Genomic DNA, 27,959 nt, shown 5'->3' on the forward strand with positions numbered 1-27,959 from the left:
AAAGTTCAAATCATTAAAAATACATTCATTTACTACAAGTTTCTGTGCTAAAACACATTTTCAGGAAGTTATTTGCTAATGAATAATTATGGCATTTCTATAAGCAGTGACACCTCCTAAAAGGCTCAGGTAAGCCATCGGCACTGACCCGTTTGAAAAGACTTCTCTGCCTGCAGACACAGCTGGAATGCTTTTCAGAAAAACTCCCCAACTGGAGAAACTTGCCGCTGAAAAATCGCTGTCACTCAGAGATACAGCTCAAAGAGAGTTCAAAAAACATACGAGGTATTTCAAGCCCCGTTGAAGGCAGAAATGGCATGTTTCTGAACTGGATACAAGTCACTGCTCTTTGGAGGTTCTCCCCTTGACGTCACCAAAGCTACAGTAGATGCTGCTGCGCTCCCTGACAGCTTTAGAAGTGGCCCATGGGGGAACTAGTTCCAGCTGATGCGGCTCGGGTTTTGTCTCATGGGGGACTAAACACGGGATAGATTTGAAAGACACTGGTATCTGATTTTATGTGCACCTTACCCTGAGAGGATCTTCACTAAAGTAAGGAGGTTCTCCATCCACCATCTCTATAGCCATGACCCCAGGCGACCAGATGTCCACCTTGGGGCCATAGGCTTCTTTTCTCATCACTTCTGGTGCCATCCAGTATGGAGTCCTGAGCATTGTGCTCCGTCGACTCTGCTCAGGGATGATCCGAGCACAGAAGCCAAAATCAGCTGAGGAGAAAAACAAGTGGTGTTAAAGGCAGCTTGAATTAGGAAGGCGAGCAAAAGAAATCCCCACTCTATACCTGAGAACACGGTGTGGAATCTATCTGGAAAAGCTGCCATGCTCTGTTTACTCAGTGCTGTAGCCACGGAAATACTGATTTGGCCACTTAATAACACCCCTCAAGTTTTCTGCAGTGGCTTTTATTGACTTGAACCGTTAGACTGTAACTGCCTCCCTCTGGAAGGGCCACACACAAACCAAAGCCACTCTTGACACCTTTTTCCTTTCTCTGCCTCTCTGCATGTTGGAACTGTCCTCGGAGCTGGCAGCAGTGGTCAGCGCACTGCCACAGGCATCCCTTTTGGGGAACTGGCCATCAGTCAAAAGCAGCCCCGTGCCACAGCCTGGGAAGGCTGTGCCTGACCAAGAATACCCACCCAATTTGACAGACCTGTCCATGCCAAGTAGAATGCTGTTGCTTTTGATGTCCCTGTGAATCACTTGCTTTAAATGAAGGAAATCCAGGGCTTGAAGGCACTGATACGTAAAAAACAAACATGAGGGTAAAAATTAATGACCTGATTTCACCACACAAGAAAGGAAATGCCTCTAAAAGATTTAATTTCTAGATTAATTGTGAGTAACGCCCAAATATTGCGCTGTCCAGAGGAATAGCTTGGTGCTTCAACTTACTATTAAAGTAATAACTTTCCAAATAAAGGCTTATCAGGTTTGGAAAGAGAAATGTCCATTACTGTCACAGACTAGCCCCTGAAAGCACAGGCAGGATGGCTGCTGCCCAATCAGTGTGCTATCTCCATCCGTATGACAAACTATGTTTTGCCAAAAATGAGAAAGTCCCTTCCTTCGGTTTGAAGTGGATCACTGTTGGGTGGGAGGTTGCAGGACAAAGATTTTATTGTCAGGCTCTATAGCAGGTTTGGAAATAGCACCTTAGTCATTTTTCAGAAGCAAATGCCATTTTGGGTCGAATGCTATCCTTTTAAGCTGAGGACTCTGACAAATGAGTCTCTATTTTTCTTTGCTGTTCTTTTAAAAATCTGCCACCAGCATGTTTGCTTTTACAGGCAAGGAATGCAGTACAGACATGCTCCAGGCACGTGTTTAAAGAGGTAGAGCTGAGAAGAGTAAAAAAAGAAAAAAAAAAAAAAGAAAAGATAACACAGTAACAGTGTTTCAGAGTGTAATGACAGAGGACAGTAAGTGCAGCGATACTGGCAGGCAGTTCACTTAAGGTGCCCTTTCTTCTCCATATCATAAAGCAACGCAGAAACAAAGCTCTCAAGATGAAATCCCTCATGTTCTTACCACCTGTTCACCAGTACCATCCTGTCCAAGGAAGAGGAAGCACACGCGGGATCCCTCACCTCCCTGCAGACAGCTGCCATCTGCTCTTCATCCATACAAAACTGGGTAACAACATCTCTTAAACAGCCACCAGCCATGTATTCCATCACCACCCGGAGCTCATCACCGACCAGGTGGCTGAAAGAAGAAAACAAGGGCACTGAGATGAACAGGCACAGCTAAATTACCTCATGGAAAAGACTGCTGGTGGCTTTTGTTTCCAGGTCATTTTCAAACGAAGACAGAATAAAATGACTAGACGTTCCTTCTAGGCTATACAGGACTTAGAATCTGTGCAGCCTAAATGAGAAAGGCATGCGAGTGAAAAATTACATGTCTTAGATGGCAAGCAAGTGAAAAATGCAGTTTACCAACAGCAAAGATAAATCTGGAACCAGGACATAGCACATCATCTGGTTCATCATCTTAACGCAAAGATTCCAGGATTAACTCCAGAAACAAGGCAACACAACTTTCATAGACATCCATGGTAGGAGGGTGTGTACCACTGAGGACAGAAATTGGTCCACAGTTTGGAAAACCTTACATAAAAAACACACAGAGAGAGGAAAAAAAAATTTAAAACTGGCAAATGATGTGTTTCTGGAAACAAGAACCTAGTCTTCCTGGCATCCACAGTAATGGAAAATAGTGGGAACAGCCCAACGGAAATAATTTCTGTGAGGACTTATCAGCACTTATCATAAGACAGAGAAAATATGATCAATTTAAAAAAAAAAGGAACAAAAAAACCCCAACAACAAAACAACACAGAGGTAGTGAACTCATGGGCTGTTGTTTTAGTAAGACATGGCTGATGCACATTTTTAAAAACAGTCTTCAAACTATATATGCCAGAAAAGATTAACGCAGACAAAACACAATCTTCTCCCAGAAGTAGAGTAGATAAATAATGAAGAGGTCAATCTTCTGCCAGAGACCAGAAGTTTTTTAATCTTTGGCTTGTAGTACGTAAATGAACATTCATGTGATAGTACCAGAACTACTTACCTGTCTAAACAGTTAACAATATTTGGATTCCTATTTTCCCTCATCACCAGGCTTTCGTTAAGAGCTCGTTCCTTTTTGTGCTGTTGTTGGAGATTCATTTGTTTTATGGCCACCTGAAATGACATTAAAAACCATTCATTTGAGCAGTCTGTGGTACGAGATCAGAATGAACACGAAGGGAGTGGGTTTGGAATGACATAGCAGAGCTCTGCCAAGCTGTCTTGTTATTAGACCTAAGAGGTCAGTAACTCACACTACAACGCCCTATTTCTTTGCTAGCTTGGGTGCTGCTTGCAGGACACATGGCCAAATACATTTTGCCTTGTAAATCTGTCAAAATGGTCTACCATTTTTAGGTCTATCTACGTTCTTTTCAAATGGCCTTAGTGTATCACGGTATTATTATTCATGCACGCTTTCAAGCAGGAAGTGATTTTATTGCTGTGAAAACATAAAACCAGCTGGTAATGCTTTAGCAATCGTGATTTTTGATCATTATTTCAGCAATTGCTGGTGTTCTTGACTGCATAACTGAAACAAAACACAAATGCACGTTACGTGGCAAATGCTGTACTAAAAAGATTACTAAGGTTACACAAAAAGTACGACCCTAGCACTTCCTAATGCCTTGAATTTTTATTTTGCAACTCTGAATGCCATTCTTTAGCACAGTTTAGATTTGCAATTATTTTCTGGGTTAAAAAACAATAATCCATTCATCAGTATTTTATGGATACACCCAGGGTCATAAGCAGAGCTTAGGGCTTTTAGATCCCTTGCAGACCTCTGTCTCAGAGCAGCTGTAAAGTGCAGCACTGCAGGTGGATGAGACACTACCCGTGAGATTCAGATGTATCTGTTGACAGCCAGGAATGATAAATCAGAAAGCTGAAGCTGTAGCCCCAAAGAGCAAAGGGATTCTCTAAGACACCACCTTGTCTAATTATCACTAATATGACCACTTTTGCTCTGAACCGCTGTAGCCAGCCTGCCTCTGCCTCAGCCTGGCTCCTGCACCCAGTGCCACCTTCCCCCAGGCAGCCATGGGCCCTGCTCGAGCTTTTCGTCCTGGCCTCCTCGTGAGCCCGCTTCTGCCAGCCCCGTCCCTCTGGGCTCAGCCCTGCTTCCCTCCCTGCCTTCCAGCTCAGCTCCGGCCAAGGGCTCCTACAAACCCACCCCAGAAGAGCCCCCCTACCCGACACGCGCCCGCTGGGGAGACGAGGCCCTGGGGCTATTTCAAGTCTGCCTCTTGCTCCCCCGTAGTCTGGCCAGCCTCCCCCTCTGCCCAGTCCTGCTCTTGACATGGCCCAAAAGAGAGCACCCCTCCGCTCTCGGGCCTGGTTTTCCAGCCAGATTTGCAGGCAGTGTTTGCCCATATTCAAAAACGTTAAGATGCCACTTTAAAGGGGCCACTACAGGGACTGTCAGTGTTAACTCTCCTTCAAGAGCTGCTTCTCAACCCCCCGGCCCCCACTTCACTGCAACCACTCCACGGGCTGTAACAGGCTGTCACCGACACTGGACCTAAACATGGCTGTATTCTTTTGGAGAGAGCTTTGGTCTTGAGATACGTCTTCTCATCTGTCAGGTGTGTGTCAACCAGCTTCAGGATGACTAAAGCACAAAACTGAGTCCTAAACACGATCTCTCCTTCATTAGGTCTTGCATCACACTTTGGAGATGAAACACCTGATGGAAAAAATGCTAAACAGTATTACTGCCTGAAGCTGTGGTTAAGGTAAATTGGGACTGAATGACGGCAGCCTTCAGCAGCGAGTGGATGCATCAATATATTCAGTAACTAAGACAGAGCTAGTGTGGCCTTCTCTGAAAGGAGAAAGTGCCCTCCTTGCGTTCTTGCTGGTTGTTAATAAGGACAAAGTGTGTCCAAAATTAAGTGACGTAACGAAGCTATTTATTCCTCACAGCAACAGGGGAATCTGTGACCACCCCTGGGGTTCTCCCGAGGCCTCTCACTGTGACAGATCTTCAGATTTGACGATCTGTATTACTAACCAATCTATGGCCAGGTCCACAGGCAGTTTTACATGCTGTAAATGTACAGAGTTAAATTGTATATCGAGACCAACATTCTCTGTAAGAGCACAACTTCATGCACAGTGGGGAACAGAGATGTAACAATTTCTAAACCAACACATTCACATTGGCAGTAAAAACTATAGTTTTTAGCACGCCCAAAGGCTTGCTGCGATTTCTTTACAGATTTCTCTCCATTCAAATGCCCAGTCAGGGATGATGTAACATGGTAGCAGCCGGGGACCAACAGCACTGTGGAGAGCACCAACCTGTCCTCAAGACACAGTAAGTAAAAAAACAGTTCTCTTACGATGGGCCTTGGAAGCGATGGGTGAAGCATCAGCCCAAGCACAGAAAGCACCAAGGCTCTTCCTGATGCCAGGGGGACCAGGACCTCCCCCCAGGAATTCGCAGGCACCTTTTCAGGCATTAATCAACCCCTCGGTGCAATGCCTGCTGGAAAGCGGATAGCCACAGGAAGCGTTCAGTTCCTGAGGCACAGAACCACGGTGCCCTTAAAGAGCTGTCCCTGAAAAGCTGAAGACAGCAGACGAGGTACGTTGCAGGCTGACGCCAGCCTGCGCTTCAGAGGAACAGCCTTTGCAGTAAAGATCTCCTGGCGATCCGAAAGCCCATCCGCTGTTCGCACCAGGGCGGAAATCGCTGAACCCCTGCCAAATCTGCTGGGGCTGCTGACACCCACCTCTTGTCCCGTGCTGATGTCGAGTGCGGTATAGACAGTTCCAGACGCCCCAGAAACAAAAGAGCAGCAGAGACATGAGAAGTGGTTTAGACCCTGGAAGTGAAAGCCCTGACAGGAGCTCTCTGTTGCCTGTAGTGTTTCCAAAACACCTTGGTTCCTCCACTCCTTCAGCCAGCAGTGCACAGCGCAGCAGCCCACCAGCCCCCTGCCATGCAGGCTATCCAAGAGAAAACTTAGGTCCAACAGGAAGAAAAAGGGCTGATGCAAATCTCCAGAGTTCATACTAAATTCTTTTAGTCCACAACTGAAAGGCGAGGTGCCTACAGAGACTGGAAAATAATAGATTTCATTCTTTTCCCTTTTTCTCCAGTTTTGCGCTGTTGGGTTTTATTTTTTCCCTTTTTTTTTTCCTGCGGTGTGTTTGTGTGGGTTTTTTCCGGAGAATGTAACACGCACACAGTCTAGCTGTGCCTTCTCAGATCTCTTCTTTGGATCTATCTGCAAAACTCAGGCAACACCACGCAGTCATTCTGAGAGCCCTGAACACACGTGCCAGCCATCTGAGGAAAGGACAGTGCATCGACACTGTGTTTATTACTGAATTGTTGGTTTTCACTACCTCTGCCAGAAAAGAGAGCTGAATATCTAATCTCTGGTTGCAGTTTCTAAACTATGCCGTTATAATCCTGATCAGTAAATACTTTTTTAAAGCAAAAGATTGGAAAGAAATGTTCTTGAGAAGTGTTATTTATCTGACAGCTATCAGGTTCTAAGCTGCTCTTTCAGGCAATAAAGATTTTTCTCCTTTCTTTAGCGTGGCCGTATTATTTTGAGACACACAAAAATGATTTCCCCTAAGAAAACAAGCAAACGGGTGCCACAAACTTGAGGGACAGTAGATCTTCCAGGTCCTGCCCCTCGCTGCAGACAAGACGTTGCCAGCATCAAGTGCTCTTTGACGACGCCTTCTGACCACAGGCACCAATTCTGATCAGTACTGAGAGACAGGAGAATCTAAGCCCAGGGTCTGAACACGTTTGGAGCTTGCCCGACTTCACGCTTGATATCACACCAGCAAAATACCTGGCGCGTGCTTTTGTGTAAGTAGCTGTGACGGGACTTACCCTTGCCCGACTTGTTCAAATCGAGTGTATTTCTGCTTAGGATCTGCCACGCTCACAGTGCTCCCTGAAAGAAACAACATTAAAAATGGAGACACCCCCTTCCAGCAGATCAGAAATGCCGCCCCACTGTCTGGGGTTGGGAGCCGTTTGTAGGCAGCTGGGTGACAACAACGATACAGGCAGCTCCGCAGCACAGAGAGTCTCCACGAAGACTGATTTTTACAGTCCTCTGGAGAGTCACCTGGACAGGAAACCAAGAACTTGGAGAAACATTCACAGGAGCCGCAGATCAGAAAAGAACAAGTACCAGTGCAAGTGCTTGTTGTCTCAAAACACTAAGGACAGCTGGAACAACAGAGCCTTCATCTTCTTAGCAAGAAATAGTCTGTGCGATTCCCCAGAAGGTTTAAGACTTCTGGAGGTTAACTGCCCCTTGGGTTCTGGAATCCATTCTGATGAACAGGTGCCACTTGCAGACAGGAAGAATATTGCAGAGTGTTCCCAGGAGGGGATCTTCTCAGCGTTTCAGCGGCTTGCCAAAAGAATGCCGTTATGTTTTTAGAGAACAGCGTCTCCTGTTACAAACAAGAGAGAAAAAGCATCTCAGGCAAGAAGCCAGAGAGATTGGGAACATCAAGGAGGAATGCAGATTGGGACAAAGAGGCAGTGAATGAAAAACCAGCCATGCGCTGCAGGACAGAGACAGAGGAAGGAAAAAAGAGGGGCAGGGAGCAGGACAGAGGGAGAGCAAGGAAAACCAAAGGGGCAGGTAGAATAGCAGAACAAGAGAGGGGCTTGGAAAGCAGAGAGGGACGAACAGGGAGCAGGGGACAAGAACAGACAGAAGAAGAAAGGTACAGGGAAGCAAAAGAGTGACGCCAGTGATGGAAGGTGGGAGGGCACAGGCACAGGGAGGCACCCGGAGCACAAGAGGGGTGACACGGCCCCAAGTGTGGACGGAGGGTCGCAATCACGACAAATTTATCTACACACTTGCAGATAAGCCGGCACGTCTTTATTGCAGCGCTGGGAAGCACAGGGACAGCTCCACCCGACGGGCTTCAAAGTTACATCAAAAATTCAACATCTTATACCCTTTTTCTGCAAAGTCAGGATCTTTAACAGATTTTAACATAAGCATGCACGTTATGCCCGCTATTAATTTTGACAGTTACAATGATTGGTCCGCCCTATTCTATAACTTTCTTAATAGTCCTATCCTAACCTAATCATTGGTTATTTTACTGATCAAAATCTCTGATATACAAATTAGGATGGGGAAGACGGGAGAGTCTTCACAGCAACATTCCTTTGTTTCGATGGATTCATCACATAAGAGAACTAGCTGAGAACGTACAATTTCACCCCTTGTACCTGCCTCCCTCCCTCCTCGTTCTGTGTTCTGTACAGTTTCCCAATCCACAGCAGCTTCAGCTTTGGCCATCTTCCTGAGGCCTGCATCTGCTGTCTCTTAGCATAAGTGAGGTTTTGTCTACTCCTTACCATAATGTAAATTATTTGAATCAGGAAATAATTAACTATAAGAAATTAGTTGTTTATTCAAAACAATTAATTATCAATGAAATTCAAAATCAGATCTGATTATAACACAAGGGCCCAGGACTCACTGCCGCTCCCACTCTTGGTGCTGCTGGGAGGATTTTACTGTTGAGACACTTCTGTCTCTGCCTCTCTCAGCTCTTACAATATGAGGCTTCCTACATACACAGCCTCACTGCGCACACACACACACACACTACATGGCTGTACCGTGCTTTGGTTACGCACACAGACCCCGCGGTGCATGTTGGTGACCAGCTCTGCTGAGGACTACTCACAGGGACCCTTCCTCACGCCAAGAGGCCGGCTGTCTCTTGTCTGCAGCTGGGGGCAGCTCGCAGCCGGATCCCCTTCGTGTCCTTCTCCAGCTGCTTTTCCTTTTGCCCATCTCCTCAGCTTCAGCCTGAGCTGGATGCAGCTGACGACATCCCCAGGGCAGGAACAGACAACCGAGCCCCTGGCACGGCCTCTGGCAGAGGGAAAGAACCCTGACTGTCACAGCCGGCCCCAGGCCGGAGCCCCTCCTGCTGCAGCCGCTCCTGCAGACCCCGCTCCTTCCCCGCACTGCTGCTGAAGGCCCCTGGGTTAACAGAGCCCTGGGCCTGCCCGAGGCCCCGCTCGCCGCTGCCAGGACAGGCCGTGGGGCAGCCTGGGGCTGCGGGACAGGCCTCAGGGGAGGGGCTGGGGACAGGGCAGCTGCAGGGGGGGAGCGGGGCTGGGGGGGATCAGGGGGGCTCTGAGAGTCGGCGTGCCCAGTGCCTGTGCTGGGGGGTCTGTCTCCCTTCTCCTTCCCCTCCCCAGCTCTCAGGTCACCCCCGGGGATGCCCCAACTGACCCGACTCCGGCTTGGAGCTCCCACCCACCACCCCCGGGCAGCCAGCAGGCAGGAGACACCCCCTCCCCCGTGCAAGGGCCTGGCTCACCTCAGGGGCAGCCCCAGCCCTCACCTCAGACGGGCCATGGCTGGAGCAGAGCCTGCACCTCCCGGCACCAGCATGGCCGCCCGGCAGCCCCTGCCCCAGGACTACAGCTCCCAGCATGCCCCGGGGCCTCTTCCTGCTGCCTGCCCCTGCAGGGACACTTCCCCCGGCTCCGCCCCGCCCCCGCGGGCCCCATGGCCCCTCCCCCAAGCCAAGAGCAGGGCGGGAAACATCCCCCAGAGCCTGAGGGCCAGCGGGAGGGGGAGTGTGGGGCAGGGCGGCAGAGAGGGACCGAGCAACGGTGGCCGCCGGGGTGGGGGAGCAGGGGGAGCACGAGGGGCCCGGGCAGGCAGGGAGGAGGCTAAAAAAGATGGGGACAAGGAGCCAGAGTGAGGAAGGGGAAGAGAAGCAGCACAACAGGCTTTAAGGCAGAAAGAGAACAGCTGGAAACCAGGGAGCCAGAGCCTGGGAGAAAGGGAGAAAGATCAAAAATACCGGCTGTGGGCACTGCTGCCATTGCTTGAGCACTGCCCAGGAACTGCACGGCCAGGAGCCTCAAAATAGGGGCGGCCTGTGAAAGCCCTGCCCCGGGCCCGCTCCTGCACCCTGCTGGTGGTGGTGAATGTCGCCTGGCAGGGTGGCCAGGGCCTGGGGGAGACAACCAGTTGCAGGGTGGAATTGCCCAGCTTTTTTTTTGTTTGCTGGTTGCTTTTGCTTTTTTTAAAAAATAGCATTACAGCTCTGAATACAACCTGCAAGGAGAAAGGAACCAGGCGTACCGGGCTGGGCACATTGAAAGCCCAAACCCGTTCAACAGCCGCACAAACCACCGCTGGCTCCCGCTGTGCACACTCCACTGCCCGCCTGCAGGTACAGGCAGCCGCCGTTTCTTGAGCCTTCCCCAGGATCGGCACCACCGGGCAGCTCAACAAAGCGGGTGGGCTGCAACCACAGGCCATCTGCACGACTGCAAGGGTCTCTCTCCTTTGCTCGTGAGCTAGTCCAGCTTCTGGTTTCCCTAGTGAATTGCACAAACACACAGCGCTCCGAACAGTAGCTGGCCCGAGACACTCGCTCTTGCCCACCGCTGGGTCGCCGTGGCCTGTGTTCCCTTCTGCCCTTGCTGGCCGCCAGCCCTCTGGACCCACCCGCGCCCTGGGTGCAGAGTGGGGCCGCACACGAAGGAGTGGGAATCGCTCTCCAAGAGGAGGTAGGACGCACTGCGGTGATCACCTGCAGGGCTCAGTCAAACAAGCACACCAACCAGCAGTTTGCCTCTGTGGGGTTGGCTCCTTGATCCCCCCCTCCCCTCCTTTTTCCATGCCTATACATGCCCCTCAAATGCCTTGACTCCCCTCTTTCTCCGCCCCTGTCTCCTCCCAAGCAAGGGACCTCCCCGCGGGTATTTTTTCCCCTGTTGCTCCCAGGTTTGCCACAGCCGTCCACAGGTTTGCTGTTTCAGGCACTGTTAGCTGGGTCACCTCGGACTTCCACGGCATTACCGATGCAGTTTTTTCCTGGGTACTGCTGTCCCTGCCAGACTTCTCTCCCCAAAACCACCCCAGCTCTTCCTTCAGTTATCTGTCAAGTGTGGCCACCTCCCACACCAATCCCCCTTAACTACCTGTGAAATCCAGCTCTTCCTCATGGCACTCTGACTCCCGTCAGCTTCGCACTCGCTTTGCTACAGGCAGCAATAGCTCTTGGCATGCTCAGGCGTTTCCCACGGTGTCTTCAGTAAGCGAAGGCTCCCGGCAGGCCCTAATCTTCAGCTTGCGTGCCTTAAGGCATACCCCCAACGCTGGCTGCGTGTCACATCATTTCCTCCTCTCCTCTTGCTAGCCTCCCTCTAGCCAGTCTTCTCCACCCGACAGTGGCTCTGAGCACCCTCGTCTCAGACCGGGCACGGTTTCAGCTTTTGGAGTGACTCTTTGCCCGTGTGACCGACTTGTCTGCCTGCAGCCTCGTTCTGCAGGTGCTGGGCGTGGAAGTCCTTGCCTTGCACAGGAGACTGGACTGAAGCCTGGTTAGCTGTGAAAATGGTCAACTTTATTTCAAGAACTAAGTCAAGAGCAGCAGTTGTGTGTGCCCTGAGAGGAGCGTGGGCAGGACCGAGCAGGCCACTGGCACTGAGGCTGCCTTTGGATCTCAGCAGGCATTGCCCCAGGAGGAAAGGGTGGTGCTACTCTGCAGCCTGCACTGGATCCTCTTCCTCTTGCTGCTCAAGCCTTTTTCCCCCTTAGCACCTGCAGGAGCTCCTGCAGCCGAGTAAAGAACTCCACCAGCTTCTGGAGTGGGAATGGGCAGGAGCTAAACGTGCCCGACTGTGTTGGGATCGGCCTTGGCCTCTGCACGGGGGTGGAGGCGGTGAGAAAATGACTCCATGCCCGCGCCGTTGGAGCAGCCCGGACTGCTGGGTGCAGTCCCATCTGTACCAGGATCCAGTTGTAAAAGTGCTGCGTGGAGGTGTAGACTCCGGGCCGCCTGGCTCTCGCGCAGCCTATCCCCCAGCTGGTCACCCCCACGAGCCAGAAGTAGTCGGCGTGCTTGTCTTGGCAGACGAGAGGACCACCGCTGTCACCCTGCAGCGGAGCGGAGGAGAGTCAGAGGGTTCTGGTGGTGTTGGGTGGCCCCTGTCAGCACTGTGGCTGGCTCCTTCTCTCTCCTGGCACCTGCCAGAGCTGTACCCCGTGCCCAGAAAGGCTCTGCTCAGGTGCTGGAGCCTGCAGGACCTTGTCTGGGAGGGGGTGGTGGGCCTGCAAGGTAGGGCGCTCTCTCCTCTCTGCCCGCTGATCCTGGAGGTGTGGAAGGGGGACGTTCCAGGACTGGGATCCGGACCTCTGGGCTGGGGCAAGAGCACTGGGTAGCCTTTCTGGGCAGAGTGCCGGGGCTCTGGGACAAGAGGGGTGCTGGGCAAGGGCCTGCAGACGGGGAAGGGAAGGCAAGCCCCGACAGCGGTGGGGACCCAGCGGCAGGAGGGCGACTTGGCAGGCGCAACACGCGCCGGGGGACGTTTGGGCGCTGGCGACAGGGCTGCCTGTGCTGCTGGGGGCTGGCGCGGAGCACGCTCCTACCTGGCAGGTGTCGATACCGCCCTGCGGATAGCCGGCACACAGGTTGTGGGGGTGGACGGCCCCTCTGTACCAGCGGCTGCTGTTGCAGACCTTGACATCGATGAGGTGGACCTGGGCCTCCTGCAGGACAGCAGTCGATCCTGCAGCTGTGAGCACAGGAAGGAGTTAGCAGCCAGCAGCCCTTCTGTTCCCACTTCTCCTCCCCTGTGTGGGTGAAGCCCTTCCCTAGGGCCCGCCTTTGCCCCTGCAGAGGCCTTGTGCCGGGCTTGCCCTTCCCTCTCGCTTTGGCTGATGGCTCGGGCCCATCTCTCCGTGGCCGTACGTCCCCACAGCCCGACTCTGGTTTTTGCCGCCGCCGCTGCCCAGAAGCCCAGCCCGCCTCCCCAGCGTGCCGAGCTTACCCTCGGCACACGAATACTCTTTGGGAACTCACATCTTGCCATGGTGGCACCCCAACCGCTGACGTAGCAGCTCGTCAGCTCTGACACTCTCAGTGAGGCGTCGGGCACGCAGGCCAGCTGTACGTAGTAGCCGCACTGGACAGGCTGGTCCAGTTCCAGCAAGGCGATGTCGTTCCTCTCCGTGACGTTATCGTAGTGTTCATGAAGTATCAGCCGATAAATACCGCGCACTTGGGTCTCAGGGCCCAGCTGACCCAAGTGGGTGGCCCCGATCACCACACGCCACATGGTGAGGTACCTGGAAGGCAGATGCAGAGAGGCCTCAGAGGGAGCGGAGCCACATGCTGCAGCAGCCCCACGGTTCCCTGCCTTCTGCTTCCCAAGGCAGGGAGGAAAGCAGCGCTGCGGAGGGTGCCACTGCCCTAGCATGCCTTGGGCACCAGGAACGTGGAGCTGGAGGCTGCTAGGAAGCGGTGGCACGAGCCCAGCCTTCTGCGGAGCAGTCTCTCAGCTGGGCTCGCCAGTGCCCTGGCACCAGGCATACTGCAAGGCAGCGGGATGGCAGGAGCTCGTGGGGCTGCGGACGGGGCGCCTGCTGGTGCTGTGGGGATAGCCCCCTTCCCTGCTCCTCCTTACCTGGCCGCGTTGAAGCAGTGGGCTGCTGTGAGGACCCACTGCGGGCTGATGAGGGACCCTCCGCACACGTGGCCCCAGGGGCTCTGGATGCTGACGATCCAGGGCCAGGCCCCTGGCTGGGCACCCGAGCCACCCACGACGCGCGACATGCCGTAGCTAGCCGCCATGGGCCGGAGCCCGCAGGTCCTGGTGTAAGAAGAAACTCATGAGTGTGCTGCTGGACGGCTGTGCTGCTGTTGAGGCTGAAGGTCAGCCGTCTTCCCTCCCCCCGAGGGGCTGCACGGACGGCAGGGCCAGGGAACCCCGTGGCTGTGCCTCCAGCCCTCTGTCCGCTGTAGCCCCGTAGACGGGTTGTGCCAGCAGCCTGGGTGCTGGCAAGGAGCTGAGGCTCCCACAGGGAGTTTGGGAAGCTGTGGAGTGGCCACAGGGGCCGCGCGGGCCCCCTCGAGTGAAGCCCGTCAAGGGCTGCCCGAGCTCCCTCCCAGAACCTCGGCCCACTTACCCACAGCTGTCCCACATGCCGTGCGCAGGCCGGCACACGGCCAGCAGGACGAGGAGGGCGAGCACTTTCATTGCTGCCAGCGGCACGTGTCAGCTGCAAGAACGAGGTCTGGTTGCCTCCAGCGCAGCCGCCAACGTACTGCCCGCAGCAGTCTCGCTGCCTCTGATGGCCTTGGCCCTGGGGTTGATGTCACAGAGCCGCCGTTTCTGGGCGTGGGGCACGGTGGCCTCTCAAGGGGGGGTGGAGGTGGGGGTGTCAGCAATAGGGGGGGTTTCCAAGCAGGAGGGGAGGCGGAAGCTGGGATCGGACAGCCCTGACAAACCCCTGCTGAACACTCTGCCTGTGGGATGAGGGCGTGCAGGCCCCGTGGCTGGCAGCGGCAGAGGCTGGGCTTTCTTTAAAAATGGATGCTGCCCAAAGGAAAAAAAAAAAAGAAATGAACCATTACTTTCCAAACTCAGTTACTGACGGGCTCAAGCAGTGTTCTGCTGGTTACCAGGAATATGCAGAAATGGGACTTAGGGGACCACCTGCACCTGCGTCTGCAATTCCAGTCCCTTGCTATCCCAGGCCAACATGGCCCATCATTCGATTAATCCATTTATCAAGGTGTCTTCAGCTTGCTGGCAATTTTGCCCTGCCAGTGCTCTGGGAATGCTGCTTGCTGTCCCAGGGCCTTGTTCCTCTCAGGAACCTCAAAATGCTCACTTAGGTTCCTGTTTGCTACAGACACGGGCTCTTTTAGTGCTCAGAAAAGATGAGGGGCACAAGCCACACCTCAAGGAACTCCAGTACCTCTAGGAAATGTTTATCCCAGCAATATTTAGGCCCACGTGTTCTTCTGAAGGCCACTGAGGTCGAGAGAAGAGCAGGGAGACAAGTGACAGAGCGCTGATGCACTCAGATCTGGGTTGCAGGGACAGCAGTGTCTACCACCCCATGTCCTGCCCCTCCTGCGCTGGCTGGCACCTTCACAGCAGGGACAGCCAAGGGGCACACGGTGCCACCCCCTATCTGCCACAAAACCTAGCACCAAACCTGCAGCAGTTTTCATCTACTCGACTATGCCAGGCAACAGAAGGAGCTGTGACAAGTCCTGCTCAGCCATCCCCGTTTCGCTGGCAGAAACCTCTACAAGTGGGGCAGGAGGGACAAGCCGGGGCCCCTCTGATGCTCACAGGGAGCACCTGCAGCCCCTTCCTTCCCACCGCCAAACCTCTTTCCGCTTGGCCGGGACTGACTTCACTGCGTTCCTCCCTGCTCATCTCTCGGCATACACCAGTCCCCAACCCCATTTCAGGCCTCTGCACCTGCTATCGTTCCACTGCAGTTATTTTGCCACCCTGTAAACCTGAACTTCCTACCAAAACACAAAAGAGGGCCACGAAAATGACCAGAGGGATGGAACACCTCCCCTGTGAGCACAAGCTGAGCGAGTTGGGGTTGTTCAGCCTGGAGAAGAGAAGGCTCCGGGAAGACCTTCTAGCACCCTTCCAGTGCTTAAAGGGGGCCTAGAAGAAAGATGGGGACAGACTTTTTAGCAGGGCCTGTTGCAATAGGACAAGGGGTAACGGTTTTAAACTAAAGAGGCCAGATTCGGACTAGATATAAGGAAGAAATTTTTTACGCTGAGGGTGGTGAAACACAGGCACAGGCTGCCCAGAGAGGTGGCAGAAGCCCCATCCCTGGAGACATCCAAGGTCAGGCTGGATGCGTCTCTGAGCAACCTGATGCAGCTAAAGATGTCCCTGCTCACTGCAGGGGGGCTGGACTGGATGGCCTCTAATGGTCCCTTCCAGCCCAAACCACTGTAGGATTCCACTGATTTTTCAGCTGAAAAGCAACCAGAGTGGAGACTAACACGAGGGGGCTCCATCTGATGCCTTCGAGTTCAGCTGATGACAAAACCAGGACACAGCGCAGCTGTTTCACATGCAGCCGCTTCGTGTTTTACCTGCAGAAGGTCCTGGGCAGACCCTCGCCTGCCCACGTCCACCTCCAGGCAGCAGCTCCAAAAGGCCCGAAACTCAGCACACAGTTGCTCGGGGTTCTGCAGCTCTGGTGTCCCGTTGGTCGCTATCAGATCCATCGCCTAGAGTGACAAGAAACACAAGACTCCACCTGTTTCTTTCTTACCCAGAACTGCTCACAGAGAGCCCATTTTTTAAGGTCCAGCCTCCAGTGCCAGTTTCCTCCCTGGCAGAGGGTTAGAGATGATTTTTCTCTACCTACAAAAAACCTCTGATGCAGCCACAGCTACTCCAACATCAATGTGATCTTGCCTCGACAGCTGATTGCAGTGGCTGACCTAGTTAGGAGGAACTCCATCAGCAAAAGCACATTTGGCTTCTCTGTGCATCGACACCAACTTTCCTGGCTATTTTAAAGAGTGAACTTGGTCCAGCTGTATTATTTCAAAGGATTCGGACATAAAATGCATCCCTGCAGTGCTCACTGCTCCCTAAAGTACAGCTTCCTTAAAACAAAGGTAGTCCAGATTTTCCCTCTGTTCTAGATAAAAATGGTAACTAGAGGATAAAAAAGTAGATCCATCAGCTTATTCCTTGGCTAAACAGAAACATTTGGAACCTCATTTTCAACACAGACACGTTAGCTGTGTGCACAAATATACTATGAAGAAAACACATAACTGGGCAGACAGGAGCCACCCGCAACTCTGTCTTTGAGCAGTCTCCAAATTCCAGATCAGCAAGTCTTCCTGACAGACCTCATGCCAAGGAATTAGAACGTAATTTTGCAAAACATGGGGCGAGCATTATCCGGGGCAGTTCACTTGGAATCAAGGTCTAACACGCTGCGAAGCTGGACAGATGAGTTCATTCTGCTTTTGTAAGACGTTCTTCAGAACGGCAAGACAAATGTTTTGAACTGTTTGAACCTAAACTTGCAGAATATGTCCCAAATATACAGCAATAATAATAGAAATAGGCCTAGGAGTCTTCCATACAAATGTCCGCCATGACAAGAACAGCTCTGCGCTACTGGCGTTTAAAGAGACGGTGGCCAAAGGGACTTTGCTCTTATCCTCTTAAACACAGAGGAAAAATTCCAGGCCTAAAAAGGCAAATGAACTATCCTAGAGGAAAAACAATAAAAGGAAGTTTCTCTACTTTTCCCACAACAGAAGTGTCACAAAATCAGTCCTGTCCCGTCCCTCTGCAGCTGCCCTCAGGCACCGGGCACAGCGGTGAGCCGGAGGGCCTGTCCTCACTGCGGTTAAATGGTGCTGCCCCAGGGACGTCCCTTCTCCTGCGGTAAAGGAACACAGCACCCATGCCAGCCTTGGGAATTTTATTCCGGCTACATTCGCCTGGCTGTGAAACAGGAATGCCTAGGATTTGGTTTGTTGGGTATTTTTAAAACTGAAACTGGGGAGGTCCAACCAGCGTTTCAAAGGACATTTATCGCACCAATATTTGTCCCTCAGGCCCCAGACATATGCCTGGTGGAAGGAAATCCCAGTGAGAGAAAACAAACACTGTCACAGAAATATCCAGGCCACTCTTGGCTGGAAAATGGTTCATTCCTGTGAGTTCTGCATCGGCTGGAAAGAACGTGAGCTACAGGGGATGCATTTGCTCTACACGTGGAAAACAACAATCATATCTACATTCAGACTGGTGTTAACTCTTTGATCAATGATCCTTTAATGCCCTTAGAGTACATGTAGGTATTTCAACTCCTGTCAGGAACAGAAGCTGCTGCGTGCCTTGCACTGTTAAAACAAGCATTCACGAAAATGTGAAAGAACATCCTTTGGTTTCCAGGCTTCGCAGAACTCCCTGGATGGGGTCTAAATGTGACTATTAAACCCAACAGCTACTGTGTGCCATCAGCTAAAAACCTGACCTGCAAACACAGGTCTTGCTTATCAGCTCTCCTGTTTGGATGCAGCTGAGAGCTCTCGCTGCACTCTGTGATTCCACACACAACAGCAGAAGGATCCTGTCCCTGTTGGGGCTGATTCACTTTCATAAAACCAGCTGGGAACTGGGGAACTTCAGGCGGTCCATCACAAGCTGTTCACTGTTCCCAGCTCAGGGGCAACAGCCCCTGCCCAAGAGCCCAGGAAGTGAACACAGGTGGGACCAACTCCAGGTGCCTGATTTTAACCTCCTGCAGTTTTACTCAGGCACCTGAAGACACCGTGAAGCTCTGAGTGCTCAAGCTGATCTCAACTCCCACAGCAGATGAGGCATGGAGGGAGAAAAAGAGCATCTCAAATAATCTGGGCAAGGGCAGGAATGGCTGAATGTGAATTTGATCAGAGAGAAAAAATCCAGTTCCCTGCCTCACAGTTGACCCGAGGCTTCTCCAAGAGCCCTAAGCAACCTTTGAGGTTAAGGAAGCTGGGAATTTTCAGCCTGCAAACCAGGGACACAGGCCTACTGCCACCTTGCCAGCTGCGGTGCACTCAGCTGACTCAGCATCAGGCTGAACCCAAACCTCTTTACTTCTTCTCCCCCCTCAGGAGGTGGCACAGTGCACACCGCTCCTCCTGTGTGCACTGGAACCAACAACCCCGGGCACCTACCAAACCAAAACAAGCCTTCCAAGAAAACTCAGGAATCTTTGTTCAAGCAGAGCGGAGGACTGACACTAGTGTAGTTGTTGTATTCCTTTCTTAAGTAGCCTGCCTGGGGGTATGTCTTGACCCTTCTGCTGTTTCTTCTCTCAGCCTGCAGCACACAGTCTGGGTGCCATAGACCAGAGAGAGCACAGCCTTATTGCTATGGGAAAAGCTACACGTCATGCTCTATTTCAATTCCAGCCTCAACACAAACGATCTGTCTATACACATGGTCACAATTAATTTCCTCATACATTCCTGCATCCCAATCAGGAATTAACTGTGCAGCACCTAACTTTGTTCCAGCTACCAGTCATGAGGTTTTATCGTGGTATACACGCCTTCACTATCACACACTCATTTGGGATAAGAGCTGGTCATTTCATTTTAAGGAATGAGGATGAATCGGAAAACCTCAAAACATTAAAAATACATTTGTTTACTCCAAGTTTCTGTGCTAAAACCCATTTTTAGAAAGTCATTTGCTAATGAGTAATTATGGCATTTCTACAAGCAGCGACACTGCTTACCTGAAAGGCTCAGGTGAGCCATCGGCACTGATCCGAGTTTGAAAAGACTTCTCTGCCTGCAGACACAGCTGGAATGCTTTTCAGAAAAAGTCGCCAACTGGAGAAACTTGCCGCTGAAAAATCGCTGTCACTCAGAGATACAGCTCAAAGAGATTTCAAAAAGCATACAAGGTATTTCAAACCCAGTTGAAGGCAGAGATGGCACATCTCTGACCTGGCTACAAGTCACGTCTCTTTGGAAGTCTTCCCCTTGACGTCACCAAAGCTACAGGAGATGCTGCTGTGCTGCAGTGACAGCTTTAGAAGCGGGCCATGGGGGAACTGGTTCCAGCTGATGCGGCTGGGGTTTTGCCTCACGGGGGATTAACGGGATAGATTTGAAAGACACCGGTATCTGATTTTATGTACACCCTACCCTGAGAGGATCTTCATCAATAAAAGGAGGCTGTCCTTCCGCCATCTCTATTGCCACGACCCCAAGGGACCAGATGTCCACCTTGGGGCCGTAGGCTTCTTTCCTCACCACTTCTGGTGCCAGCCAGTCTGGAGACCCGACCACTGTGCTCCGTCGACTCTGCTCAGGGCTGAGCCGAGCACAGATGCCAAAATCAGCTGAGGAGGAAAACAAGAGGTGTTAAAGGCAGCTCGAATTAGGAAAGCGAGCAAAAGAAATCCCCACTCTATGCCCGAGAACACGGTGTGGAATCTATCTGGAAAAGCGGCCGTGCTCTGTTTGCTCAGTGCTGTAGCCACGGAAATATTGTTGAATTGGCCACTTAAAACCCACCCCTCAAGTTCCCTGCAGTGGCTTTTGTTGACTTGAACCGTTAGACTGTAACTCCCTCCCTCTGGAAGGGCCACACACAAACCCAAGACACTCTTCACACCTTTCTCCTTTCTGTGCCTCTCTGTAGGTTGGAACTGTGCTCGGAGCTGGCAGCAGTGGTCAGCGCACTGCCACAGGAATCCCTTCTGGGGAACTGGCTGTCAGTCAAAAGCAGCCCCATGCCACAGTCTGGGAAGGCTGTGGCTGACCAAGAATACCTACCCAATTTGACAGTCCCATCCACTGCAAGCAGAATGTTGTTGCTTTTGATGTCCCTGTGAATCACTTGCTTTGAATGAAGGAAATCCAGGGCTTGAAGGCACTGATAGGTAAAAAGGAAACATGAGGGTAAAAATTAATGACCAGATTTCATCACTCAAGAATGAAACGCCTCTAAAACATTGAATTTCCAGATGAATTGCGAGCAATGCCTGAATATTGCACTGTCAAGAGGAATAGCTTGCTGCTTCAACACTATTAAAGTAACAACTTTCCAAACGAAGGCATATCAGGTTTGGGAAGAGAAATGTCCATTACTGTCACAGACTAGCCCCTGAAAGCACAGGCAGGACGGCTGCTGCCGCAATCAGTGTGCCATGTCCATCCATATGACAAAGTATTGTTTGCCAGAAATGAGAAAGTCCCTTCCTTCCGTGTGAAGTAGATCACTGTTGGGTGGGAGGTTGCAGGACAAAGACTTTATTGTCAGGCTCTACAGCAGATTTGGAAATAGCACCTTAGTCATTTTTCAGGAGCAAACACCATTTTGGGTGGAATGCTATCCTTTTAAGCTGAGACTCTGACAAATGAGTCTCTCCTTTGCCTTGCTGTTCTTTTAAAATTCTGCCACCAGCATGTTTGCTTTTACAGGCAAGGAATGCAGTACAGACATGCTCCAGGCACGTGTTTAAAGAGGAAAAGTTGAGAAGAGTCAAACTAAAAAAAAAAAAAGTAAAAAAATGTAATGCAATAACGGTGTTTAAGAGTGTAATCACAGAGTACAGAAAGTGCAGTGACACTGTCAGGCAGTTCACTTAAGGTGCCCTTTCTTCTCCATATCATAAAGCAAGGCAGAAACAAAGCTCTCAAGATGAAATCCCTCCTGTTCTTGCCACCTGTTCACCAGTACCATCCCGTCCAAGGAAGAGGAAGCACACGCGGGATCCCTCACCTCCCTACAGACAGCTGCCAGCTGCCCTTCCTCCATACAAAACTGGGTAACATCTTCGGTTAAAGCACCTCCGGCCATGTATTCCATCACCACCCGGAGCTCATCACCGACCAGGTAGCTGAAAGAAGAAAACAAGGGCACTGAGATGAACAGGCACAGCTAAATTACCTCATGGAAAAGACAGCTGGTGATAGGGGGCCACATAGAAAATATATTTTATAACCCAAGATATATCGAAAATATTAATAGGGAGCTACCTAGGAAAACAAAGCTAAAACTATTAAAACTTGCATCCCAGAACTAACACGCATGCAAGTAGGCAATTAGTCACTAACCCCTGCAAACTGCTCAAGAAAGAAGCTGATAAGGGAAACAGAAAAGACAGAAACAAGGACCTAATTCATGACTCAAAGGCGTCAAAGGCAGGAGGAGCTAAGGGCTAAGGAGGGCTCGCTAACATCCATCTCTAACCAAGAACAAAAAGGAGACAGCCAGATGTGCACACAGGGACAGACCAGGCTGAAACCAGTCTGGGACTGCAAGCTCAGCCAAATTAGAGCTTCCAGGGGAGAGGGGAGGAGTACAGAGCGAGGAAGAACTACAGCCTTCATCCCTGAAGACCCCTGCCCAGGACCACCAAGAGGAACTGCGCAAGCGCCCCGAGGAGGAGCCCGAGGCAGAGATTATGGAAATGACAAGTGACAGGAAGAAATGGCCTTTTTGGGGACAGGTCATGAATATGTCTAGGCGTTTCGAAATAGGTGATGTTTTAACTGGATAAATACTGGAGAAGCAGCCACAGTGGGGATGCACGTTTGTGGTGGAGCGATCCCCTGTGCATCTGCGCGCAATAAACACACCTACTGTGTAACCTTTCGGGTTGTAAAGTCTTTTCCCTACGTCAGTTTTGGCGAGCCAGCCAGAAGGCTCTCTGCTCGGCTGTGGGATCACCTGGGGAGCGGACGCCCCTGGGCGCACCCCAAGCACTTTCCTCGGAGGAGCCTCCGCTGCCAGCCGCTCACCGCGGGAGCAGACAACAACCTCCTGAAGCCACGGATCAAACGGTATGTTTTGTGAGAGGGGCCTGTAAGTCGTACGCGTGGCAGGGGCAGCTGGTAAATCGAGCAGAGACATCTGGCGTGCAGCATAGTCCCCGTATGGGAGGAGGGTACCCTGCATGGTAACAGGGGGATTTGCTGACTGATAGGGCGGCCGCTAGCGATCTTGGCAGTAGATCGAGCAAATCCGAGGTTGCCGCTGCATCCCAACATCGGGAGCCAGGACGGACCTGCTAATGACTGGTACATAAGAAGCAGGAGAAGGGTAAGCGGGCCTCTCACGATCATGTCATCTTTCCAATATTTGCAGCTGCTTAGAAGGGTGTTCACTGGGAAGGCTAAATAACTAAACTTAAACCCCACAATCTTGCCAGGGGATATTGGTTATGACTCTTGTCCAGGGAAGTCGGTTTGCCCGTGCCCTGGATGAGTAGGTGGACTCCATCACCTGGCAACAAAAGGGGAGGTAATTGTATGATTTGCCTGGGGATCAACATGAGTCGTTTGTGAATGTCTTTATATGTTAGTTGAAGCTTCCTGCAATTACAATTCCTGTCGTTACTATCAAAACTGTCCGGACATTCTGAGTGTATGCGTGAGTGAGACGTATGAAGTGAGTGAGGAGCTCTATCCGCGGTTCCGAGCTGGGGCGACTGAGGCGGCCGGAGAAGAGCGAAGCAAGTGTAATAACTTGAAGTATGAATAAGGAGTGCCGTGCCCATCCTTGATACGTCTGTGTAACACGTGGATATTGATAAGTAGTAATGTTGGTCCGTGGAAAGTAGAGTTGTGCGGAGAAGGAAGGAAAAGATAAGCGAAGGGTTCGGGTTTGAAAAACAAAAGATGGGGGGAGGAAAGAGTAAACCTCATGAAAAATCCCCTTTAGGATGTGTTCTGACACATTGGAAAGACAGAGCAGGACAAGGGGGCACAGAAAAGAAGAAAAAGTTGATTAAGTATTGCAATCAATGGTGGCCGCTTTATAAGCTGGAAGATGGGGCAAAACGGCCTAAGGAAGGAATGGAGAAGGCAATTCCAAACCCTATAAATCGAGCAGTGCTATATGCAGTGAAACAAGGTCCCTCTGAGTCGCCTTCCAAATTTCTCGATAGACTAAGGGACACGATGTGTTGTCATACACCACTGGACCCCGGGTCAGCAGTGGGAATACAACATCTGGTATCCCTATTTCTAGGACAATCTCAGAATGATATCAGACGCAAATGACAAAAATTACGTCCACCAAATAGTCGAAAATTGGAAGTGTTATTGGAAGAGGCTTGGAGGGTGTTTAGCAACAGAGAGGACAATTATAAGCAGAGTCTAGGCAAATTGGTGGCAGTAGTTAGAGAAGAGAGAGAATGGAAACCTAAATCCAGGATGAGACGTGGACCGGCGCCCCTGAGCAGGGATCAATGTGCTATATGTAAAAAAACGGGTCTCTGGAAAAGGGAATGTCCGGAGCGACAGCGTCAGGGGAACAATAGGTGGCGGGATAACCCAAGAAAAACGATCGCACATGTAATGGACTGATTAGAGGATCCATTGATTACAACGAAATGAGGAGAAAAACAAAGAAAAAAAAAAAAAAAAAAAAAAGGAGTTTCTAGTTGATACGGGGGCAACATACTCAGTTTTGAATCAAGCTTTAATGCCTTTAGGAAATGACTATGTCATGGTAAAGGGAGCAACTGGCCAGAGTGAAAAAGCTTGTTTTTTGGAACCATTAAAATATAAACTGGTCAAGCAGGTAGGCATCCATAAATTTTTGTCTATGCCAAATTCACCGAATTCCCTGTTGGGAAAAGACCTATTGGAACAGCTGGAGGCCACGATAAAATTCAAAAAGGGTGAGATTACTCTGGAGGTAAATGATGATCAATATGTACAAATAATGAGCTTGTCTTTGGTGAATATTCCCATAGAAGGACAAATCGACGAGGAGATCATTAATCAGGTCTGCCCCGGGGTTTGGGTGACTGATGCCCCAGGGCGTGCCAAGAATGCCCAACCAATAATAAGAAATTTGAAGGATGGACAGAGAGCGGTAAGAATCAAACAATACCCACTAAAGAAAGAAGACAGGGAAAGGATTCAACCGAAAATAGAGCGATTCCTACAATTCGGCTTATTGAGGGAATGTGAATTGGAGTTCAATACCCCCATTCTCCCGGTCCGAAAACCAGATGGGTCCTATCGAGTAGTCCAATATCTGAGGGCCATTAACAAAATAACAGAGGTTCTATACCCCGGGGTTGCCAATCCATATACCTTGCTAATCACCTTAACTCCTGATTTAATTTGGTTTACAGTTTTAGAAGTAAAGCCTTCTTTTGCCTCCCTCTCCATGAAGCCAGTCAGAAAAGTTTTGCATTCAAGTGGGAAAACCCTAAGAGCGGTCGGAAGACCCAGCTCACAAGGACGGTGTTGCCACAAGGTTTCAAGAACAGCCCTACCATCTTTGGGAACCAACTAGCAAAAGATTTGGGATTATGGGAACCACCATCGGAAGAAGGAAAAATACTACAATACGTGGATGACATCCTCATTGCAACTAAACCCAGAGAAGCCTGTGTCACCTGGACTGTAAGTTTATTAACTTTTCTTGGGCTTCAGGGGTACTGAGTGTCCCAAACAAGGCACAAGTGACTTTGCAGCAGGTTACATACTTAGGGTATAAGATCAGTGCAGGACAACGGTCCTTGGGGCAAACCCGGAAAGAAGCCCTATGCCAGACCCCTCGGCCACAGACTGTAAAAGAACTGCGGACCTTCCTGGGAATGACGGCGTGGTGCCGGCTCTGGATACATGACTATGGCCTGCTGGCCAAACCACTGTATTCCCTGATAAAATCCAGTCAAAGTCACCTCCAATGGGATGCTGAGTCAGATCGGGCATTCCATCAGCTGAAGAAGGCCCTGATGTCAGCACCTGCACTGGGACTCCCTGATGTGAGTAGACCATTTCTCCTGTTTTCCCATGAAAAGCAGGGAATAGCGTTAGGAGTACTGGCACAAGACCTGGGACCATACAGACGAGCTGTGGCGTACTTCTCCAAACAACTGGATGCTGCTGCCAAAAGGTGGCCTGGCTGCCTAAGGGCGGTAGCAGCAGTCATCCTGAATGTCCAGGAACCTCAGAAGTCTACCCTGGGTCAGAAAATGACTGGTTTCCTATCTCACACAGTGTCTACAGTCCTTGAAGTGAAAGGGGGACATTGGCTCTCCCCACAGAGATTCCTGAAATATCAAGCTATCATGGTCGAGCAGGATGATGTTGAGATTGTGACCACTAACATTGTCAACCCAGCTTCATTTCTTAGTGGGAAGACTGGAGAACCAGTGGACCACGACTGCCTCGAGACGATTGAGGCCACGTACTCTAGCCACATGGACCTAAAGGATACCCCCATGGATGGGGCAGAGCACTGGTTCACAGATGGGAGCAGCTATATCCTGGGCGGAAAATGACATTCTGGGTACGCCATCACCACTGCTGAAAAGGTAATAGAATCTGGACCACTACTGGCTGACACGTCAGCACAAAAGGCCGAGATCATAGCCCTCACTCGGGCCCTGGAGAGGGCCGAAGGAAAGGCTGTGAATATTTGGACTGATTCTAAATACGCCTTTGGAGTGGTACATGCCCACGGAGCAATTTGGAAGGAGCGAGGACTGTTGAACTCCCAAGGAAAGACTATCAAGCACGCAAAGGAAATTTTAAGACTTTTGAATGCAATCCAACTTCCTGAAAAAGTGGCAATTATGCACATCAGGGCACACCAGAAAGTGAGCACTGAATTGGAAAGGGGAAATGAACTGGCGGACAGAGAGGCAAAACAGGCAGTTAAAGAAATGGTAAAGGTAGAGGGAGCACTAGTCCCAGATGGACAGATAACCCTAGAAGGTAAGCCAGAATACACTAAGGAGGATCGAAAGTTAATCACAGATTTGGAAGGAACATACAATGAGGACGGCTGGGCCATAACATCACATGGGAAACTCATAGTCCCCTCTTATATGGTTTGGCCATTGGTCCGGGAGGAACACAAGAAGGGACACTGGGGGGTGGAGGCATTACACAAATACCTTATCAGACATGTGACGGCTCGAAATTTATACACCACTGTCAGACAAGTGACTCAGCAAGGTGACCTTTGCCTCCAGACTAATCCAAAAATTGTCCCCAAACCAGAAATGGGCCAAATTGGGAAAGGGAATTGTCCGGGACAACATTGGCAAATTGATTTATCAGAACTTCCTAGAAAAGGGGGGTATAAATACTTGCTTGTACCAACTGATACCTTTTCAGGCTGGCCAGAAGCCTTCCCATGCAGAACAGCTAAAGCTCGAGAGGTGACCAAGGTGTTGCTACAAGAAATCATACCCAGGTTTGGAGTCCCAGCGGTGATGTCCTCAGATAGAGGGCCGCACTTCATCTCCAAAGTTGTGCCAAAAATAAACCACCATCTAGGGACAGATTGGCAACTACACACTCCATACCGGCCACAATCCAGTGGCCAGGTGGAGAAAATGAATCACCAGATTAAACAACAGATTGTTACATTAGGACAAGAAACCAATTGGGCCTGGCCACAATCTCTACCCCTAGCAATGCTACGGATACGAACTAGACCCCGAGCTAAAGAAGGGCTAAGCCCATTTGAAATCCTATATGGGCGACCCTATGGGGTACAAAAGGGAACCTCTTCACAAATTGGTGAAGAACTGATGACTTCCTATATGGTGGCATTAGGGAAACAGCTTCGTAAATTTGAAAAACAGGTGTTTGGAACCCGATGCAGGGGTTTGGATGGGTCAGTGCATAACATACAACCTGGAGACTAGGTGTATGTTAAGTCTCTTACAGAGAAAACTGTGGAGCCACAGTGGGAAGGACCATACCAAGTGCTTCTTACCTCTTTCACAGCAATCAAGATCAGGGAACAAAGCGCCTGGATTCACCACTCCTGAGTGAAGAAAGCTCCTAAAACTCCTTGGAAAGTAACACAGGGTGAGGATGAACTGAAACTAAAGCTTTGCCAAGCGAAATGAGTATATTGCACCCAGAAGTGTTTAGTAACTCGGCCTGCCAAGATTTAGTCAGGAAAATTGTTGTATTTGTAGTTATCGTAACCCAAGGGTTGAACAGTAACACCCCAGAATGGCCATGGACCCAAGCTCATATTGAATATACTGGGGATATGGGATCGCTCTCTGATAGAAAAAGCTTAAGCCTTGCCACGTGGTTATGCATAAAAATGAAGTGTAGCCCAAAAATTATTGGAGCACAGACCTTCAGAGAATGATGCCTCAACTGCAGGGAATGCTGGGTCAAAACATAAGCGTAGGATGCCGAGGAATTAACGGAACTTCCTACAGAAGGGCAAACCAGATAGCTGTATCCAATATAATAACAAACACAACAAATAGAAAGCCGTGCAGTATCTTGGATTGTTGGCATAATTTTACTCTAACACAACCTGTCTTTGTAACCTGGGTCTGGGCACGTGGTGAAATAAGATTACCATTGAAATCTTGTTGTCTATGCAGGAAACGGTTGTGCTTGTTTAAGAACAACATGTCGCTTTGTGTCTGTAGAAGGAGTAGAAATAGACACCAGGAATCACTCGAACTTCTGTATTTGTAATTTTACCACCATCACAGGATGTGACTTTAGCTACTTTGCTCCTGTGGTTTCTCATCAAATCCTGAGATCAAACTA

At 50.5% G+C, this 27,959-nt stretch overlaps 2 protein-coding genes across 2 annotated transcripts in view; both read right to left on the reverse strand.

Annotated features, from left to right (window-relative positions):
- The window catches only part of LOC147413140 (serine/threonine-protein kinase PAK 3-like), a 55,395-nt gene that overhangs the window by 10,619 nt on the left and 16,817 nt on the right, over window positions 1-27,959 (reverse strand). The window contains exons 12-17 of the mRNA XM_086480606.1: window positions 6,969-7,030; window positions 5,843-5,893; window positions 3,103-3,215; window positions 2,112-2,229; window positions 1,161-1,260; window positions 532-728 (exon numbers count right to left, since the gene is read on the reverse strand). Of these exons, the coding sequence (XP_086336732.1) occupies window positions 532-728; window positions 1,161-1,260; window positions 2,112-2,229; window positions 3,103-3,215; window positions 5,843-5,893; window positions 6,969-7,030 (641 nt within the window). The remainder of the gene's footprint in view (window positions 1-531; window positions 729-1,160; window positions 1,261-2,111; window positions 2,230-3,102; window positions 3,216-5,842; window positions 5,894-6,968; window positions 7,031-27,959) is intronic.
- Window positions 14,413-26,241, reverse strand: LOC147413141 (serine/threonine-protein kinase PAK 3-like; the record flags this gene model as incomplete). The annotated part of the gene is made up of 6 exons (XM_086480609.1): window positions 26,201-26,241; window positions 21,178-21,295; window positions 20,229-20,328; window positions 19,596-19,792; window positions 16,014-16,151; window positions 14,413-14,469 (listed from the first exon to the last, which is right to left on the reverse strand). Coding segments are annotated over exons 1-6 (651 nt in total), but the record flags the coding sequence as incomplete, so codon positions are not given.

The sequence above is a fragment of the Leptosomus discolor genome, unplaced genomic scaffold, assembly GCF_034619465.1.
Source record: "Leptosomus discolor isolate bLepDis1 unplaced genomic scaffold, bLepDis1.hap2 HAP2_SCAFFOLD_48, whole genome shotgun sequence".
NCBI classification, from domain to species: Eukaryota; Metazoa; Chordata; class Aves; order Leptosomiformes; family Leptosomidae; genus Leptosomus; species Leptosomus discolor.